Source organism: Elephas maximus, chromosome 16 (genome assembly GCF_024166365.1).
Source record: "Elephas maximus indicus isolate mEleMax1 chromosome 16, mEleMax1 primary haplotype, whole genome shotgun sequence".
In the NCBI taxonomy this organism is placed as follows: Eukaryota; Metazoa; Chordata; class Mammalia; order Proboscidea; family Elephantidae; genus Elephas; species Elephas maximus.
This window is the reverse complement of record NC_064834.1, coordinates 17,112,040-17,130,678: the sequence shown is the minus strand read 5'-3', so window position 1 is coordinate 17,130,678 and position 18,639 is coordinate 17,112,040. Positions and strand designations below refer to the sequence as shown.

Sequence of the window (18,639 nt, the reverse complement as noted above, 5' to 3'; positions counted from 1 at the left end):
TCACTACCTTTTGTTTTTCCACTTTTATGGGGTCATGTGTGGGTGGTGGTTTAATCACAAAAAAGGGCCTTGGTAAATACCAGGATTTCACCATCCTATTCTTGTTTTCCATAGTCGAGCTATTTGTTTTTCCCCTAAGACAACTTCATGTTGATCCCCAAGTAACACACGGGCTGTCCCTACCCGAGATTTCACCAGGGGATTATGAGTAGGACGCCCCCCGTCCAAAGGTCCCTAAATCTATAATGGAATTTTATGCTTATACATTCTGCTATACACAGGCTGAAAATGAAACAGACACATAACACAGATGACAGAGATATTCCTGACTTTTCAGGAATTCTTCGATGTTTATGCTGGGGGCAGTGGATGCAGAGGGGCCGCCCTTGCAGCCTGGCTCCCAGCAGTCTTCCTTATTCATTGTCCAGCTTTCACATGCATACGAAGTGATTGAAAACACAATGGCTTGTCAGGCTGCACCTTAGTCCTCAAGGTGATATCTTTGCTTTTCAACACTTTAAAGAGCTCTTTTGCAGCCATTTTGCCCAATGCAGCACGTTTTTTAATTAAAAAAATTTTTTTTATTGTGCTTTAAGTGAAAGCTTACAAATCAAGTCAGTCTCTCATACAAAAATTTATATACACCTTGCTATATATATATTTTTTTATATATACATACTCCTAGTTGGTCTCCCCATAATGAGACAGCACACTCCTTCTCTCCACCCTGTATTCCTGTGTCCATTCAGCCAGCTTCTGGCCCCCTCTGCCCTCTCATCTCCCCTCCAGACAGGAGCTGCCTACGTAGTCTCATGTGTCTACTTGAGCCAAGAAGCTGACTCCTCACCAGTATCATTTTCTATCTTATAGTCCAGTCTAATCTCTGTCTGAAGAGTTGGCTTTGGGAATGGTTCCAGCCTTAGGCTAACAGAAAGTCTGGGGACCATGACCTCCAGGGTCCTTCTAGTCTCAGTCAGACAATTACGTCTGGTCTTTTTATGAGGATTTGAGGTCTGCATCCCACTGTTCTCCTGCTCCGTAAGGGATGCTCTGTTGTGTTCCCTGTCAGAGCAGTCATTGGTTCTAGCCAGGCACCATCTAGTTCTTCTGGTCTCAGGCTGATGTGGCCACTTCTGTCTTTTGATTTGACTGCTGCTTCCATGGATGTTGATTGTGGATTCAAGTAAAATTAAATCCTTGACACCCTCAATCTTTTCTCCGTTTATCATGATGTTGTTTATTGGTCCAGTTTTGGGGATTTTTTTTTTTTTTTTTTTATGTTGAGGTATAATCCATACTGAAGGCTCTGGTCTTTGATTTTCATCAGTAAGTACTTCAAGCCCTCTTCACTTTTAGCCAGCAAGGTTGTGTCTTCTGCATAGTGCAGGTTGTTAATGAGTCTATCTCCAATCCTGATGCCCAGTCTTCTTCGTATAGTCCACCTTCTCGGTTTATTTATTGGCATACAGGTGATGAAAGGATACAACCCTGATGCACACCCTTCCTGACTTTAAACCATGCAGTATCCCCTTGTTCTGTTCAAACAACTGCCTCTTGATCCCTGTACAGATTTCTCATGAGTCTGATTAAGTGTTCCGGAATTCCCATTCTCCACAGTATTATCCACAATTTGTTATGCTCCACACAGTCAAATGCATTTGCACAGTCAATAAAACACAGGTAAACATCCTTCTGGTGTTCTCTGCTTTCAGCCAGGATCCGTCTGACATCAGCAATGATATCTCTGGCTCCACGTCCTCTTCTGAAACCGGCCTGAATTTCTAGCAGCTCCCTGTCAATATACTGTGGAGGCTGGCAAGTCCCAAATCCACAGGCCCAGCGTAGGCTTTTCCTGACTCACGTGGACATCGGGGCCGACAAACCCAGATTGGTGGGCCAGATGACACACAGCTGGTTCACAAGGATGTGGAAGCTGGTGCATCTGGTCAGAGGATAGACTACTGGCACATGGGGCTGCAGAAGCTGGTGAATCCCAGAACTGGCAGATCGGATGGCAGGCTGCTGGCTCAGGTCCGAAGAACCCGAGGTCAGCAGTGATGCAGGATCCAGGGGCAGAGAAGTAGAGAGTGCCTTAGGAGGAACCTTTGGTGTCAGAACTGGTAAAGACGATAGAGAGAGAAGGCGTGTCTGACTTCCATCTCCCAGGAATCAGCTTCGGGTTGTTGATCTTGATTCTCTTTCCCTCTTGTGAAGTTAGACGTCAGACACCATGCCCACGCCATTTTCACAGTTGGTGTCAGAAGCGGGCACCTTGCAATGACTCCAGACTCTTGGAAGCATGTTGTTGTTGTTGTTGTTAGGTGCCCTCGAGTTGGCTCCGACTCACAGCGACCCTATGCACAACAGAATGAAACACTGCCCGGTCCTGGACCATCCTCACAATCGTTGTTATGCTTGAGCTCATTGTTGCAGCCACTGTGTCAATCCACCTCGTTGAGGGTCTTCCTCTTTTCCGCTGACCCTGTACTCTGCCAAGCGTGATGTCCTTCTCCAGGGACTGATCCCTCCTGACAACATGTCCAAAGTATGTAAGACGCAGCCTCACCATCCTTGCCTCTAAGGAGCATTCTGGCTGCACTTCTTCCAAGACAGATTTGTTCATTCTTTTGGCAGTCCATGGTATATTCAATATTCTTCGCCAACACCACAATTCAAAGACGTCACCTCTTCTTCGGTCTTCCTTATTCATTGCCCAGCTTTCACATGCATATGATGCAATGGAAAATACCATGGCTTGGGTCAGGCGCACCTTAGTCTTCAGGGTGACACCTTTGCTCTTCAACACTTTGAAGAGGTCCTTTGCAGCAGATTTGCCCAATGCAATGCGTCTTTTGATTTCTTGACTGCTGCTTCCATGGCTGTTGATTGTGGATCCAAGTCAAATGAAATCCTTGACAACTTCGATCTTTTCTCCATTTATCATGATGTTGCTCGTTGGTCCAGTTGTGAGGATTTTTGTTTTCTTTATGTTGAGGTGTAATCCATACTGAAGGCTGTGGTCTTTGATCTTCATCAGTAAGTGCTTCAAGCCCTCTTCACTTTCAGCAAGCAAGGTTGTGTCATCTGCATAACGCAAGTTGTTAATGAGTCTTCTTCCAATCCTGATGCCCCGTTCTTCTTCATATAGTCCAGCTTCTCACATTATTTGTTCAGCTTACAGATTAAATAGGTATGGTGAAAGAATACAACCCTGACATACACCTTTCCTGACTTTAAACCAATCAGTATCCCCTTGTTCTGTCCAAACCACTGCCTCTTGATCTATGTAAAGGTTCCTTGTGAGCACAATTAAGTGTTCTGGAATTCCCATTCTTTGCAGTGTTTTCCATAGTTTGTTATGATCCACACAGTCGAATGCCTTTGCATAGTCAGTAACACACAGGTAAACATCCTTCTGGTATTCTCTGCTTTCAGCCAAGATCCATCTGACATCAGCAATGATATCCCTGGTTCCACGTCCTCTTCTGAAACTGGCCTGAATTTCTGACAGTTTCCTGTTAATATACTGCTGCAGCCGTTTTTGAATGATCTTCAGCAAAATTTTAGTTGCGTGTGATATTAACGATATTGTTCTATAATTTCTGCATTGGGTTGGATCACCTTTCTTGGGAATAGGCATAAATATGGCCAGGAAGCTGTCTTCCATATTTCTTGGCATAGATGAGTGAGCACCTCCAGCGCTGCATCTGTTTGTAGAAACATCTCAATTGATATTCCATCAATTCCGGAGCTTTGTTTTTCACCAGTCCCTTCAGAGCAGTTTGGACTCCTTCCTTCAGTACCATCGGTTCCTGATCATATGCCACCTCTTGAAATGGTTGAATATCGACTAATTCTTTTTGATATAATGAGTCTGTGTATTCCTGCCCTCTTCTTTTGATGCTTCCTGCGTTGTTTAGTATTTTCCCCATGGAATGCTTCACTATTGCAACTCGAGGCTTGAATTTTTTCTTCCATTCTTTCAGCTTGAGAAATGCCGAGCATGTTCTTCCCTTTTGGTTTTCCATTTCCAGCTCTTTGCACATGTCATTATAATACTTTACTTTGTCTTCTCGAGAGGCCCTTTGAAATCTTCTGTTTAGTTCTTTTACTTCATCAATTCTTCCTTTTGCTTTAGCTGCTCGACGCTCAAGAGCAAGTTTTGGAGTCTCCTCTGACATCCACCTTGGTCTTTTCTTTCTTTCCTGTCTTTTCAGTGACCTCTTGCTTTCTTCATGGATGATGTCCTTGATGTCATTCCACAACTCGTCTGGTCTTCGGTCACTAGTGTTCAATGCGTCAAATCTCTTCTTCAGATGGTCTCTAAATTCAGGTGGGATATACTCAAGGTCATATTTGGCTCTTGTGGACTTGCTCTGTTTTCCTTCAGCTTCAGCTTGAACTTGCATAAGAGCAATTGATGGTCTGTTCCACAGTCGGCCCCGGCCTTGTTCTGACTGATGATATTGAGGTTTTCCATCATCTCTTTCCACAGATGTAGTCAATTTTATTTCTGTCCCCCACATGTCTGTCAGTTTGTCGTACTGTGGGGGCTTGCATGTTGCTGTGATGCTGGAAGCTATGCCACCGGTATGCAGATACCAGCAGGGTCACCGATGGAGGACAGGTTTCAGCTGAGCTTCCAGACTAAAACAGACTAGGAAGAAGGACCTGGCAGTCTACTTCTGAAAAGCATTAGCCAGTGAAAACCTTATGAATAGCAGTGGAACATTGTCTGATATAGTGCTGGAAGATGAGCCCCCCAGGTTGGAAGGCACTCAAAAGATGACTGGGAAAGAGCTGCCTCCTCAGAGTAGAGTCGACCTTAATGACGTGGTTGGAGTCAAGCTTTTGGAACCTTCATTTGCTGATGTGGCATGACTCAAAATGAGAAGAAACAGCTGCAAACATCCATTATAATCGGAACCTGGCATGTACGAAGTATGAATCTAGGAAAATTGGAAATCATCAAAAATGAAAGGGAATGCATAAATATCGATATCCTAGGCATTAGTGAGCTGCAATGGACTGGTATTGGCCGTTTTGGATCAGACAATCATATAGTCTACTATGCTGGGAATGACAACTTGAAGAGGAATGGTGTTGCATCGTCAAATAGAACGTTTCAAGATCTATCCTGAAGTACAACGCTGTCAGTGATAGGATAATATCCATATGCCTACAAGGAAGACCAGTTATTCAAATTTACGCACCAACCACTAGGGCCAAAGATGAAGAAATAGAAGATTTTTATTAGCTGCTGCAGTCTGAAATTGATCGAACATGCAATCAAGATCCATTGATAATTACTGGTGATTGGAACGCGAAAGTTGGAAACAAAGAAGAAGGATCAGTAGTTGGAAAATATGGCCTTGGTGATAGAAACAATGCTGGAGATCGAATGATAGAATTTTGCAAGACCAACGACTTCTTTGTTGCAAATACCTTCTTTCACCAACATAAACGGCGACTATACACATAGACCTCGCCAGATGGAACACTTGGAAGCATGGGACTTGGGAAGTGAAACTTTCAGTTCTTGGGTGGTTACTTAGGTTATTGTTATCTGTAATGGCTGAAAGGAAAGTGAGAGATGGTATGCTGCAGCTAAGGGGAGAAAAGCCACATCTGGAGTGGTGAGGGGCAAGGGTCAGGCCTGTTAAATGGCATGATTGGTAGGGGGCAGCAGCTAGAGGCCCAAGGCCATATGCGTATGAATGGGTGGAGAAGATGAAACTGGAATGTTTTTTAAAAGGGTCAGGTGTTTATCTGAATGTACTATGAGTATTGGATGCTTCTCCTACCTAGTGTTGTAAACATAAAACAGAAATCCTCACAACTGGACAAATAAACAACATCATCATAAACAGAGAAGAGACTGAGGTTGTCAAGGATTTAATTTTACTCGGATCCGAAATCAACACCATGGAAGTAGCAATCAAGACATCAAAAGACGCATTGCATTGGGCAAATTGGCTGCAAGAGATCTCTTTAAAGTGTTAAAAAGCAAAGATATCACCTTGAGGACTGAGGTGCTCCTGACCGAAGCCATGGTATTTTCAATCGCATCATATGTATGTGAAAGCTAGACAATGAATAAGGAAGAGCTAAGAAGAGTTGATGTCTTTGAATTGTGGTGTTGGCGAAGAATATACACCATGGACTGCTAAAAGAAGGAACAAGTCTTTCTTGGAAGAAGTACAACCAGAATGCTTCTTAGAAGCAAGGATGGCGAGACTGCATCTCACATACTTTGGACATATTGTCAGGAGGGATCAGTCCCTGGAGAAGGACATCATGCTTGGTAAAGTAAAGGGCCAGTGAAAAAGAGGAAGGCCCTCAAAAAGATAGATTGACACAGTGGCTGCAATAATGGGCTCAAGCATAGCAACAATTGTGAGGATGGCACAGGACGGAGCAGTGTTTCGTTCTGTTGTATGTAGGGCTGCTATGAGTCGTAACCGACTTGATGGTACCTAACAACAACAACAATGTTGTAAAACAAACCTTAATGTATGATAGAAGTTATATTGGGTATTATAGATTACAGAGGGCTTGCAATTCAGCCTTCAGCCAGTATTTGATCAGATATGCTAAAAGGGGAACTAGGATTTGCCTGAAAAAAACAGAGGCTTTTTGTTTCAAGCCAGTAGACCTGTGCATAGAGTGGGGGCTTAGGTCAAAAACCTGAGCCCCACCCAGATTTTGCATTTGAAAAGACATGCAAATCTATTCAGCGTGCTGGGAAAGGAGAAGCTTTGCATTTGAAGGAAAGAGCTGCAGAAAAAAATAAAATCAAATCAATGTTCTGCTTTTTGAATTTCCAGCAAGCAGTTTGCCTTTGGATGCATTGAAGCAGGAAAAAAGACAGTGACCATCAGAAGGAGCCCCCTTCCATGACTGGAAGTTAAAGGGAGCCAGTGACCTACCTGGGTCCACTCATGAGTGGACGTGGGGGAAGTGCAGCAGTGAGGAGACAGGCTGAGTTTGGACATGTTCCATTCGCAGCTGTTGACTAGCCCATGGGGGCTAGGGATGGGAGAGAGAGAGGAAGGTCTGGTTGGTCAGAAATGCAGGGAATTGTGTGGAGTTCTGAGCTTAAGGGTGGTGCCTGTTGACCTAGCCCATTGCGGCTAGGCATGGGAGAGAGAGAAAGGGCCGGCTAGTCTGAAGTGCTGGGAGGTGTGAGTGAATTCCTGAGCCTACATGACCTAGCTTGGATGGCTAGGCATGAGCTGACCAGAACTTGAGTGAATGAAGAGAAAGATGTTTGACACTGGGAACTGGTGTAGATTGCTGCAAGTCAGTGGCTTCTTCTGGACTGAACTTTGCTTACGGAAGCAGATGCTCAAAGTTCCAGTTGGAACAAAAGATTCTTCAAGGCCAAGGAATACAGTCTCCTCAGAGAACTGATTTGATAGGGATGGGAGATTTAAACATTGGCTATCCAAAACTGGGGGTTGCGGGGGGCAGGAAGATAAAGGTATGAAGTGCCTGGTTTACACACTTTTGTAGGTGTGGTTACACTCAAAATGAGAGGGACAGGGAGGATCCCCACTGAATAGATTCTTCTTTTCCTGTTGGATCTGGGAAAGAGAGAGTGGGGGAGGATGCTGGTAGGATTATATGACTCAGCTGTGAGTGTTGATTGTTAACGGGGTTCAACGTGATTGTAAAAAATGTAATTGTGGAGGCAGGAACTGTGAAAGAGTGGACTAAGAGGGAGGCACTGCTGGACTGGAGTACAGTGGCCACCGAGCCTAAAGTCTCTTAAAGGTTTTGCTATGCTGATACCTGTGTGAGGCTCAAAGCAAGGGAACATTCTTCTCTCAGTCAAATTTTATCAGACGCTAGGAAGGGCGAAGCTGAGATGACTTTTGGAGAACCTGACCAGATCGGATGGATACCTGCAGCAGACGACCTGAATGGCTGGTACCTGAGTAGTCTCACCCTTAGAACCCTTGCGCTACCTACCGCAGGACTAATTGTTAATGACTGTTTTGGACTGGTGTGATGGTTAAGGTTGTGTGTCAACTTGACTGGGCCATGATTCTCAGTGGTTTGCAGTGATGACGTAGTTCGGCAGTCGTATGATGGTGTAATCACTTCCATGATGAGATCTGATATAATGTGATCACCTCCACGATGGGATCTGCTATGAGTAGCCAATCAGTTGAAAGGGAGTTTCCTTGGGTGTGGGGCCTGCGTTGAACATAAGTGGACATTCTGGCAAGGCTCGTGGGCTTTTGCCTGCTTTGGAGCCTGCGGCTGGCTCGTGTGGGTTTGAACTCTGGCTCTTGAGCCAGCAGCCTACCTGCAGTCTTGCCTGCAAATCTGGGAATTCATCGATCTTCACAGCCTGTGAGCAAGAGCCCTGGTCTCTGACCTGCGGCTCTTGGGTTTGCCAGCCCCTGCAGATACGTGCGTCAGGAGACGCCTCTATCCTGACTCAAGGACCTGGGGTGTTCCAGCCTCTACAACCATGTGAGTCATTTCCTTGATATAAATCTCTGTATGTATTTATATGCTTGAGTGGTTTTGATCCTTTAGAGAACTCAGTCTAAGACAACTGGTAAAATGATTGGGAGGGACAAGTTAATCCTTCAATTATGAAAGGGTCAATGGCTAGAAGAGCTAGGGGGTGGCCTGTAGTGCAATGAATTACTTAATATGGCCCTTCTAGCCATGGTCTTTGTGACTCATACAGTGATTGAGTAAGTAAAAAAAACCCAAACCCAGTGCCGTGCAGTCGATTCCGACTCATAGCAACCCTACAGGACAGAGTAGAACTGCCCCATAGAGTTTCCAAGGAGCGCCTGGTGGATTTGAACTGCCAACCCTTTGGTCAGCAGCTGTAGCACTTAACCACAGTGCCACCAGGATTTCCAGTGATTGAGTGGGACTATGCAAATAAGGTATATGGAACCTGTGATTGTTGAGGTTATATGTCAACTTGGCTAGTCCATAATTCCCAGGATTGTGTGGCTGTCTTCCATTTTGTGATCTGATGTAATTATCCTCCATTTTATGTGTTGTAAATCCTAACCCTTATATGTTAACGAGGCAGGATTAGTGTGGGGTGTGTCTTGCAATAGACAGCTCTGCTGTGTAGGGAAGCAGAGAAATGGGGCAATTGCTGGACAGGGATAGAGCAGGGGAGTTTTAAAGATAGGAGATGCTTGAGTGTGCTTGTATGTGGATGGGAATGATCCAGGAGAGAGGGAGTGGGTGGTGATGCTGCAGAGAGGGATATGATTGCAGAGCTATGTCCTTGAGCAGGTGAGAGGACGGCAATCCTGAGAACGAGGCCAAAGGGCCACACGTTGCCCCTGCTGCAGGACGGAGGTGAGGGAGGGCACAGCTGTGGGAGGACTGTTCACTGGGTGGTGGGAGGATAAGGAGCCCATCTGTTGGCGTCTGTGTTCTCTGTGTGAGCCGTACTGGAGAACTACAATGTGGACCTAACAGGGAAGAGCAGACGAATGGGCGGCCAGCTCCCCCCACCCCCGCTCACTCGAGGTTTGTGGGCACTGATTTCAAGTGAGTCCTAAGTCAAGGTGTCCTATGTCAAGGCATCCTAAGTCAGCACCTGTGTGTTTTCTCCTGCAGTGGCAGACAGGGTGTAGGTGGATGGTTGGGTTGAACCAGGGTGTAGGCATCTCTGGGAGAGTAGGATGGAGGGAAAGGGGCGGAGAGTTTTGGGTCTTCGCGCGAGAGAGTTATTATGCATATGGACCAGGCAGTCCAAGGTGCCAAAAAGGGAAGTGAGGATTTGAAGGGGAGGGGCAATGGATGGGAGGCCTTGATGAAGTTAATGGATAGATGGAGTCAGAGTCAGAGCTGCACATGGCGGTGGCAGAAGGGAAGGAGATACTGCAGTTGCAGTCTCCGAGGTTGGAGCAGGTGATGCAGTCTGGTGAGGGAACAGCGCTGGCTGTGGCTGAGGATAGTGCAGAAGTTGTTAGCTGGGTTGGGGTGAACCAGCCCTGCCTTCAGGGATCCCTGGTGGAAGCCATTTCTGATCCTTGCTCCCATCACATGTATCACCTCAGCCTCCAGTTGCTGGGGGGTTTGTTCCTTTTCTGACAGTGGAACAATTTCAAGCAAGAATATGCTCTCCTTGGGAGGTGGTGGGATGGTTGGGTGGGAGGTGGCTGACTCTTCTTTCTCCTTGGGGAAGATGGCCCTGGATAAGCTGGCTTTGGAAAGAAAAGGAAGAGGAGACCTGGCCCCGCTCCTCACCTGGCTCCACTGGAACCACCGTGTTGAACTGGGCCCTCCTCTGATAGCTGTGAGTCAGTAGCAAACCAGAGCATTTGCCAAAGTTGGGAAATCTGAGGGGCAACGAGGGGGCTGGGGACCCACCCCCTTCCCAGAGAGCCTGCAGCTGTCCTCTCAGCCAAGCCCAGGACACCTGCCTAGATTCCAGGCTGGGCCTTGTGTAATATTCTCTCCAACTGACTCAGCACAGATGGAGCCCTGTACTTGTCAAGCCGGGACTTCTGCACAGTCCATGGACATGTGTTCTGATTCTTGGGGGATCTCTTTGTGTGGTACCCCCTGAGGGGGTTTGTTGGCTCATTGTATCCTTGCCTTTCAATACATGTGCAAACACGTGCAATTTGCGAATAAACAGATTTATGCATTCATATACACACATACATATTAATTTCAAAATAATTCGGCTTCAATTGTCTTGTTAAAATATTTGGGACCTCATCCTAGTAGTAGACAGCTACCTGCTGACCAATAGAACTTGCTCAGTTATGACCCATGGCAGGTACAAGGTGGTCTCTAAGACAGCATCCACGCGGCCTTGTCTCCTTCGGCTGCGCAGAGATTGCACTCTGGACTTGGTAGCTTCCCTGAGAGGAACCGGGACTAGAGATGCTCAGTTAGCAGGGCAAGGAGGCCTCTGGATGAAGATGCAGCAGGAGGTGTTGTCTTTGCAACTAAAGTGGATGTCACCAGCCACACTGCAAGATTCAAAGAGGTCCCTCCTCCCATCAGCCACACCACCAGAACAAGTTGCCTCGAGTCACTTCCAACTCATGGCGACTCCCTGTGTGTCAGTAGGACTGTGCACCATAGGGTTTTCAATGGTTAATTTTTTCTCCAGAAGTAGATTGCCAGGCCTTTCTTCCAAGGTGCGTCTGGGTGGAGTGGATGCAAACCTTTCTGTTGGCAACTGAGCACGTTAACCATTTGCACCAGTCAGAGACTCCCACCAGCCACACACCTTACAGTAAAGACAAATTAAAGGGAATTTGGAGTACAGCTGAGGTCCCTGCGTGGTGCCAACGGTTTGTCCTTGACTACTATCCTAAAGGTTGGTGGTTTGAACCCACTCAGTGGCACCAAGAAAGACCTGGTGAACTGCTTCTGCAAAGATTACAGCCAAGAAAACCCCATGGAGCAGTTCTACTCTGTAATACACGGGTTCACCACGAGTCGGAATCCACTCAACAGCAGTGGGGTTTTGGTTTACAGTGCACTTAAGAGTGATAAAAGCTGCCTATTGGAGAGTTTCCATTTGGAGAAGTTGGTTGTGGGCCTGTGTAGTGCGTCACTCAATTGAATGTAATCAACTAATTTTTGTTTATCATATGAAGAATCTTTCTAAGATATATTTCCTATTTATTTACTGTTTCCAAAAGAATAAGGTATAGGTGGAAACAGATACGGCTGACTTCAGCCTGCTAGAACTATTTCCTTTTTATTTTACAGAAATTTGATTTTAGCGTTTTAAAATTAGCCCCCGTTTTTCAGAAATGTAAACATCTCATGAATGGAGAGATGAGAGTAATTTAGTGAGGAGGCACAGCCAGAAAATTCCTGTTGCCATTCTGTCTGCCCCGGACGGTGCCTGGTTTCCTGAACCACAGAGGGCCAGAGCTGGAAGGGAACCGAGGCCAAACCTCTCATTGCCCAGATGGGGAAACTGAGGTCCGGTGAGGAAGGGAACCAGCCCATCCTGTCTCCGGATCTCATGACCCCCTGGCCTTCCTATTCTCTCCCCAGGAGGGTCTCAAAGGCCCAGGGAAGCCCAGACCTGGACCAGAACTGCCTGTGGGGCCCAGCATGGTGTACAAGAAGGGACAAGGACAATTTCTTGGGACATTCTGCCTTTGATCCCTGGGGCTTGATGGGTCCGCAGTCACAGACTTATTTCCTATTCGTGTATTATGAGGCTTGGGCCTAGCTCCCTTATGTTCTAAACAGTTAACTTGTTGGGGACAGGCTAGATTCTTTAACCTTCCCTGGGGAGAGGCCTGAGGCTGTGGAGGATGGGCCAGACCCAGGAATCCTGGGGATCCCACTTCTGGTAGAGGAGAGCTGAGGGTGAGATGTGGGTGATGTGTGAGTGGGTGGAGGCTAAGAATCCTTTCAGCCTGAGGGCTGGGTGGGGAAGGGGCACCATCTGGGGAGTGGGAGGCGTTAGTTCCTTTTATGGGTTGAAATGTCTCCTCTGTTCTCACCTCCCGTTATGGGAGGTGGGCTGACTTCCATGGTATGGCTTTGTACAGGGGTGGGAAGTGAGCTCCCTGCTTGCCCTGTGTGGTCAGACCAGACCCAAGGCCCAGGGGTTTGCAGATGGGACCACGAAAGGAAGGTTTCCTTCCTCCACATGGCCCCCAAGGGCAGAAGCAGACCCAGGGATGACCTAAGGTTAGTGTAGTGTGGTGGTTAAGAACCATACAGAGCTGGGCTTACATTCTAGTGTTCAGTGACTTTGGGCAAGTAACTTAACCATTCTGAGCTTCTTGTTTGCTCATCCACGAAATGGGTCTAATATTAGTGCCTACACCGAATGGCTTTTGGAAAGATGAAATAAGATAATATATGTAAATACATAATAAGTGGCAGGTACTGTTATTAATAATAACAATAGAATAACACTGTTTATAAATGGTGGCATGTCAGATGGTGAGGTTTCAGCTGAGTAAAATGTTGGGAGCATCCCTGCAAAGAACAGGTTAGATCTTGAGGGAGGAAGCTCTCCGTCACTGGAGGTGCCCAAGTAAAAGTTAGAGGTCCTGTAATTGGAGATTTTGTCGAGGTAGTGAAGCCTCGGCCTCAGACTGGGGCAGGCATGATGGTCTTGAAAGGTCCGTGATTGTGGGCTGGAAAGCAAAGAGCAGGCTGGAAGGCAGTGGCTCGCAGCCCAGCCTGACCCCCATCTGGATCATTCTGGAGCCTCATATGAAGCACTAGACCTGGCAACCATGCTGAGTTCTCAGGCCATGGAGCTGGGAGTCCCAGATTTTGAAGGGTTCTCATTGTGCATTTGGTTAACGAGGTCCCAGAGAGGGGGAGGGCTTTGGCAAGCCTGGGTTGGTGTAACTGTGACTGGATGAAGCAGAAGCCCTCTGACTCTGGCTGTGTGGGTCTCTTGCTTTTCTTGTCCTGGGGCTGGTTGGAACAGGGCGAATTCCCTCTGGGTATCAGACCAAATCTAAGAACCAAACCTGTTGCCGTCAAGTGGATTCCGACTCAACTCATTGAGACCACGTGGGGCAGAGTAAAACTGGATTCGAACTGCTGACCTTTTGGTTGGCAGCCACAGCTCTTAACTGCAGTGCCACCAGGGCTGAGCATCAGACAGGGGTGTGGAAAGAAGAACAGATGGAGTAGCCGTGGGGTTTGTCTGAGAGTGGCCCTGCAGGCCCTCATGGAAACAGAGCTGGAGGGGCCTGCACAGGCCAGGCATGCAGTAGCTGTGGGTTACACCCTGGACCTGGAGGCCACCAGCCGGCTCCCTGTCCTACAGCCTTTGTATACCCTGGGAGACGGGCTTCCTTTGTGTGGGAGGGGGTTCTGCACACCCTCAGGGGCAGAGGCCCTTTGATTTGGCAGTCACTCATTGTCCAGGTTCAGACTCACCTTCTGCCCGTGGACCTGCCTGCCTCCCAGGTCCCCAACATTGTCCTTTATGCCTCTGCACTTAGGCCCAGAGTAATGAGGTTTAGGACACACCCTACACTGATATGGCCTTATTAACATAACCAAGAGAGCCCTATTCCCAAGCAGGATGACATCCACAGGTAAAGGGCTTAGGATTCCAAACATATTTTGGGGAGACACAATTCAATCCTTCACGGACACTGACATTTTAACAAACACACCAGAACCTTTGCAGACAGTGGAGTGTCACCTGGGGACACCTCAAACTCATTCCAGTAACACTGCTGTTTTCCCCTTGAACACTTTTTTGGAGTCCTGATTGGGTCTGTTTAAAAGGCACAGAGGGCAGGTCATCTTGGTTTTGACCTGAAATGGTGTTGCTGGAAGGGACATAAGAAAGATTTGCTGCCACCGGGAGGCTCAGTGGTGGTGGGTGTCCAGTAGGTTTTGGAGGCTGTTCCCTAGAAGCAAACTCAAAATGGGCTGAGGTGGGAAAGTTGGTGACGTTTAGTTGCATAAAGTGGCTGCTTTAAGAAGGGGCCGCTTCTGTTCTTATGGAGAAGGTCCAATAGATGTATAAAAACGGTTCCTTCTTTTACCCCTCTGTGTTCACAGCTGCATTCCCAGTGCCTGGAGCAGTGCCTGGTATAGCAAGCATTCAATACATATTTGTTGAATGAGTGAACAAATTCAGTGAATATTTATTTATTGAGGGCCTACTGCTTTCCAGGCACTGTGGTAGGTGGGCTGGCTTTATTACCTCACAGAGATGACGTGTGTGTTTGTATGTGCACCTATGCGTATGTTCACACATGTCTGGTTATGTATTTCATTGGCCACTATGATCACTGCCTTCACTGGATGTTAATTACACATTTGCTGGGCTTGGCCAGGGTTATATTTTTTATGTTTTTATTTCCAAGGCCAACACCTGCTTTTTTTTTTTTTTTTTAAAGGAAATATTTTGATGCAGGCAAAAAATTAGATTTAAAACAGTATGCAGTCCTGCTGCAGTCTCCTGGCTGGTTCAGTGTTGGTGAACATTTGATGCCCCTCCTTGGGCTGAGAACTTGTGCATGCAACGTGCACACACACACAGAGCTTTAAATCTAAATTAATAGTACTCCGTGTTGGAGTGAGGACCGGCACCCACCTTCAGGGTAATTAACCTTTGCCGCTAGGATTTCCCTTCCTCTGCCTGTAGGAAAGATCCACGCACTCTTGCATGGGGTTGGATGTGGTTCTCTTGTGTGTATGTATACATATCCCTTACAGCAGGAACTTTCATGCCCCCACCCCCTTTAAAACAATGGAACCCTTTGTTTAAATGAAATTTTATGTGCAACCTCATGATTGCATTACACAGTAAAAGTAAGTCTGCTTTGCTTCAAATGAGGATGGGGTTCCCTTGCTCAGTCTTCCCGCACTTCCCTACCAGGGTCTGAATATTACCTCCTGGAGTTCCAGGGCTCCCCGAGGCCCTAGAGGAAGAGGCTGTCCATGTGTGTGGCTGCGAACACTGCACTCACAAGTACTTCCCTGTGCATCTGCTATGTATTCACGACTCTTCTCTTCTCCCTTGCACCCCCTCTTTTCCTTCCACCCACTGTGTCCTTGGTTCAGGCTGGCCTGATCCGCACAGACAGCACCGACTACTTCATTGAGCCTCTGGAGCGGGGGCAGCAGGAGAAGGAGGCCGGCGGGAGGACACACGTGGTGTACCGCCGGGACACTGGCCAGCAGGAGTGGGCAGAACTTCACGGGGACCTTTACAATGAAGGTAGGCTGGAGAGGGACTGCGACTCTACCTCTCTCCATACCTCCATGGGGAGGGGGTTTAGTAACTTCTGGCCTTCACCTTTCAACTCCTAACCTCAGTCTCCTCATCCGTAAAATGGGACTGGGCCACATAGACCTACTGTACTAGCAGGGGAACCCCAATGGGCTTTAGGAGCTACTATAAATGGCTGGAATTGGGGGCCAGAGGAGCTACTTGGGCCCCCATAACTCTGGTTCACAGGACCGTTGAGGCCTCTGAGGGTCTCAGCATTGCCTTGCAAGGCTATTTCTCAGCCAAGGCAGAAGGTGGAATGGCCACAGTTAGCTCTCCCCGATAAAAATCATCTCAACCCCCTAGGAGCCACAGGAAGGAAAATCTGAGGATGTCATAGAGAGACTGCGCACTGCCAGGGCTTCAGGGTCAGCTTTGTGTCCAAGAGAATATTTTGAAATCCTGGCTCCAGCACTGATGGCTGTATGACCCCAGGCGAGTTACTTAACGTCTCTGAGCCTCTCTTTCCTAATCAGCAAAGGAGGGTTGGTCACGGTCTACCTGCTGAGGTTGCTATGTGCATTGGTGAGAGTATGTATACAGATCCCAGGTGGAGCTTGGCAGGCAGTAGGTGCTTGATAAGTGGCTTACTCTCATTACAGTGTTGTCATTAAGGGAAAGTGGTGGTTCAGTGGTAGATTTCTCACCTTCCCTGCGAGCAACCCGGGTTCGATTCCCAGCCAGTGCACCTCATGCTCAGCCGTCACCTGTCTGTCATTGGAGGCTTGGCTGTTGCTATGATACTGGACAGGTTTCAGTGGAGCTTCCAGACTAAGATGGACTAGGAAGAAAGGCTTGGCAATCTGCTTCCAAAAATCAGCCAGTGAAAACCCCATGGATCACAACCCTGTTGTGCATGGAGTTGCCATGAGTCAGGGGCTGACTGGACAGCAGCTAATAACAGCAGCCAACACTGACATGTTAGGATGGGAGCCCGCTGAGAGGAGGATGTCCCTGCACACACACGCACCCCTGCCCTACGACTGGAGCAGGAGCCTGCGCAGCCGAGGACTCAGGACTGTTGTTGAGCTAATGCAGGAGTGGCTGCGACATGCTGCTGGTCCTGGGCCCGTGGCCAACTGCATAGTCGAACTTAGCTCTGTCACAAAGACCCTTCAAGCAAGAGCGGACCAGAAGGCCCAGGGTGGAATCTGGTGGGGAGTAGACCGCACCCTGTTGTTAGGGCCCTAGCAGGGCTGGGCGTAGCATGAAGGAATGCCTGGAAACCATTTGTCTCCAAATACAATGCCTCTTTTGAAGCTCCAGCTGCTCTCAAGTGTCACTCATAAGAGAAGCCCAGCACCCAGAGGTGTGGAGGGCTTTTATAGGCCTGGGGGTAGGGTTAGGTGGGGGGGGGGGGATGAGGGGCCGGGTGGAGCCTTGGGTGACTTCATGGGTTTCCTGATCAGGCTGGTGGCTGCACCACCCCCTGTACCACCCTGGGAAGATGACAAGCCTCCCTTGGGTTTATTTTATTTCAGGCCAGTTTTGAATCAAAGGAGCTTGAGTCACCCCAGTTGCACACCCAGCTCACCGGCTGTCACCCTGATTGCAGCCACATCACCCACCACCACAGTGGGCAGCTGGGAAGACTGACCCCAAGCCTGGTGGAGGTGGAGTCCAGAGGCATGAGGGCACTGATAACCTGCCTGCCCTCTCATCACGTGGCCATCTCAAACCCCGTGGGCTGAGGGTGATGTCATACTTTGAGCCCAGCCTGCCTGGCCTGTCTGTCCTTCCTGAGAAAGATAAGGGGTGATAGAAAAAGGACTCTTGGAAACCTGTGACCTGCATCCTGTTATTTTAAGACCAGGACTGGGTGTGAGTCCAGTGAGTGGAGAAACTATTGTGGGTACGCCTGTCTCCATCAATATTCTCATTACGGCTAAGACGGAGGCTCTTACCTCACTTCCTTAGGTCCACTTTTGGCCAGTAGAGAAAGGTCTTGGAGGCTGGTGGCCAGTAAAGAGGCTGGGAGGGATCTCCCTCAGCCTGCGCCTCTTCCTTTCTCTGCCCATCCCTGTCCTGTATCAGCCCAGCTCAGACGCCCTCCCCTGGGCCCCTCAGCCCCCTGGATTTCTCCGGCATCTGCCACCCCCAAAACAGGCTGTGGAGTCCTCAGGGACAGACGCCAAGTCTTAATCATCTTTCTCTAACTCACGGGATCTCTTCTGCCCCATGTGGTCTGTCTAGCTATCCTGCGTTGGGGGTGCATCAGGGAATCCATCATACTGTGTTTCTAGCTGAGCTGTGGTCTGTGGAGGGCTCCTGCCTCCTGGCCTCCGCTCTAAGGGACTGACGTGTACCCATGACCGTGAGGGGTGGAGGGGACTCTTCCCCCTTGGCACGCAGGGCGTGGCTATGGCTGCTGCTTCCTGAAGTGAGCACGGGTGCACCCCTTCATCCCTGATGACCCCCCAAAGAAGAGTTAAATTCTTTACTCAAGGCTCTGATGAAAAATCTGAACTATTCAGAGTGTAAGGTAAGATTCCCTGGCTTGGACCACCTGGTGAGAGCTGGCCCTCACCCCCTGAGCACAGGGACTCCCCTGTGGATACTGCCTGAGCCCTGGAGCCCTGGTTGCTCGCAGGCTCCTAATGCTACTCTCTCCTTCCTCAGCCCACAGCCCAGCTCTCTTTTTAACCCCTTTCTGCCCTCCGAGTCCCTTTTGAGGAGGGAACTGGCCCTAACGGGCAAGTGCCCCTGTGATCAGAGTTCCAGCCCCTCAGACACCAGACAGCTCATCCCTACAGGTGCAGCCAGCCAGGTCTTGTGCTGAAGCTGCTGCTTTTTTTTTTTTTTTAATTTTTATTATTGAGAGAACACTTATGTAACATAAAATTCACCATTTTGTGCACCAATGTTGTGTAACGATTACCACAAATAGAGAAAGACAAAAATTA

The 18,639-nt window shown here is 48.1% G+C and overlaps 1 protein-coding gene across 2 annotated transcripts in view; it reads left to right on the top strand.

Annotated features, from left to right (window-relative positions):
• Positions 1 to 18,639, top strand: part of ADAMTS14 (ADAM metallopeptidase with thrombospondin type 1 motif 14) — a 105,100-nt gene that overhangs the window by 22,816 nt on the left and 63,645 nt on the right. For both annotated transcript variants that reach the window (XM_049855787.1, XM_049855786.1), the window contains exon 3: positions 15,529 to 15,685. In XM_049855787.1, the coding sequence (XP_049711744.1) occupies positions 15,529 to 15,685 (157 nt within the window). The remainder of the gene's footprint in view (positions 1 to 15,528; positions 15,686 to 18,639) is intronic.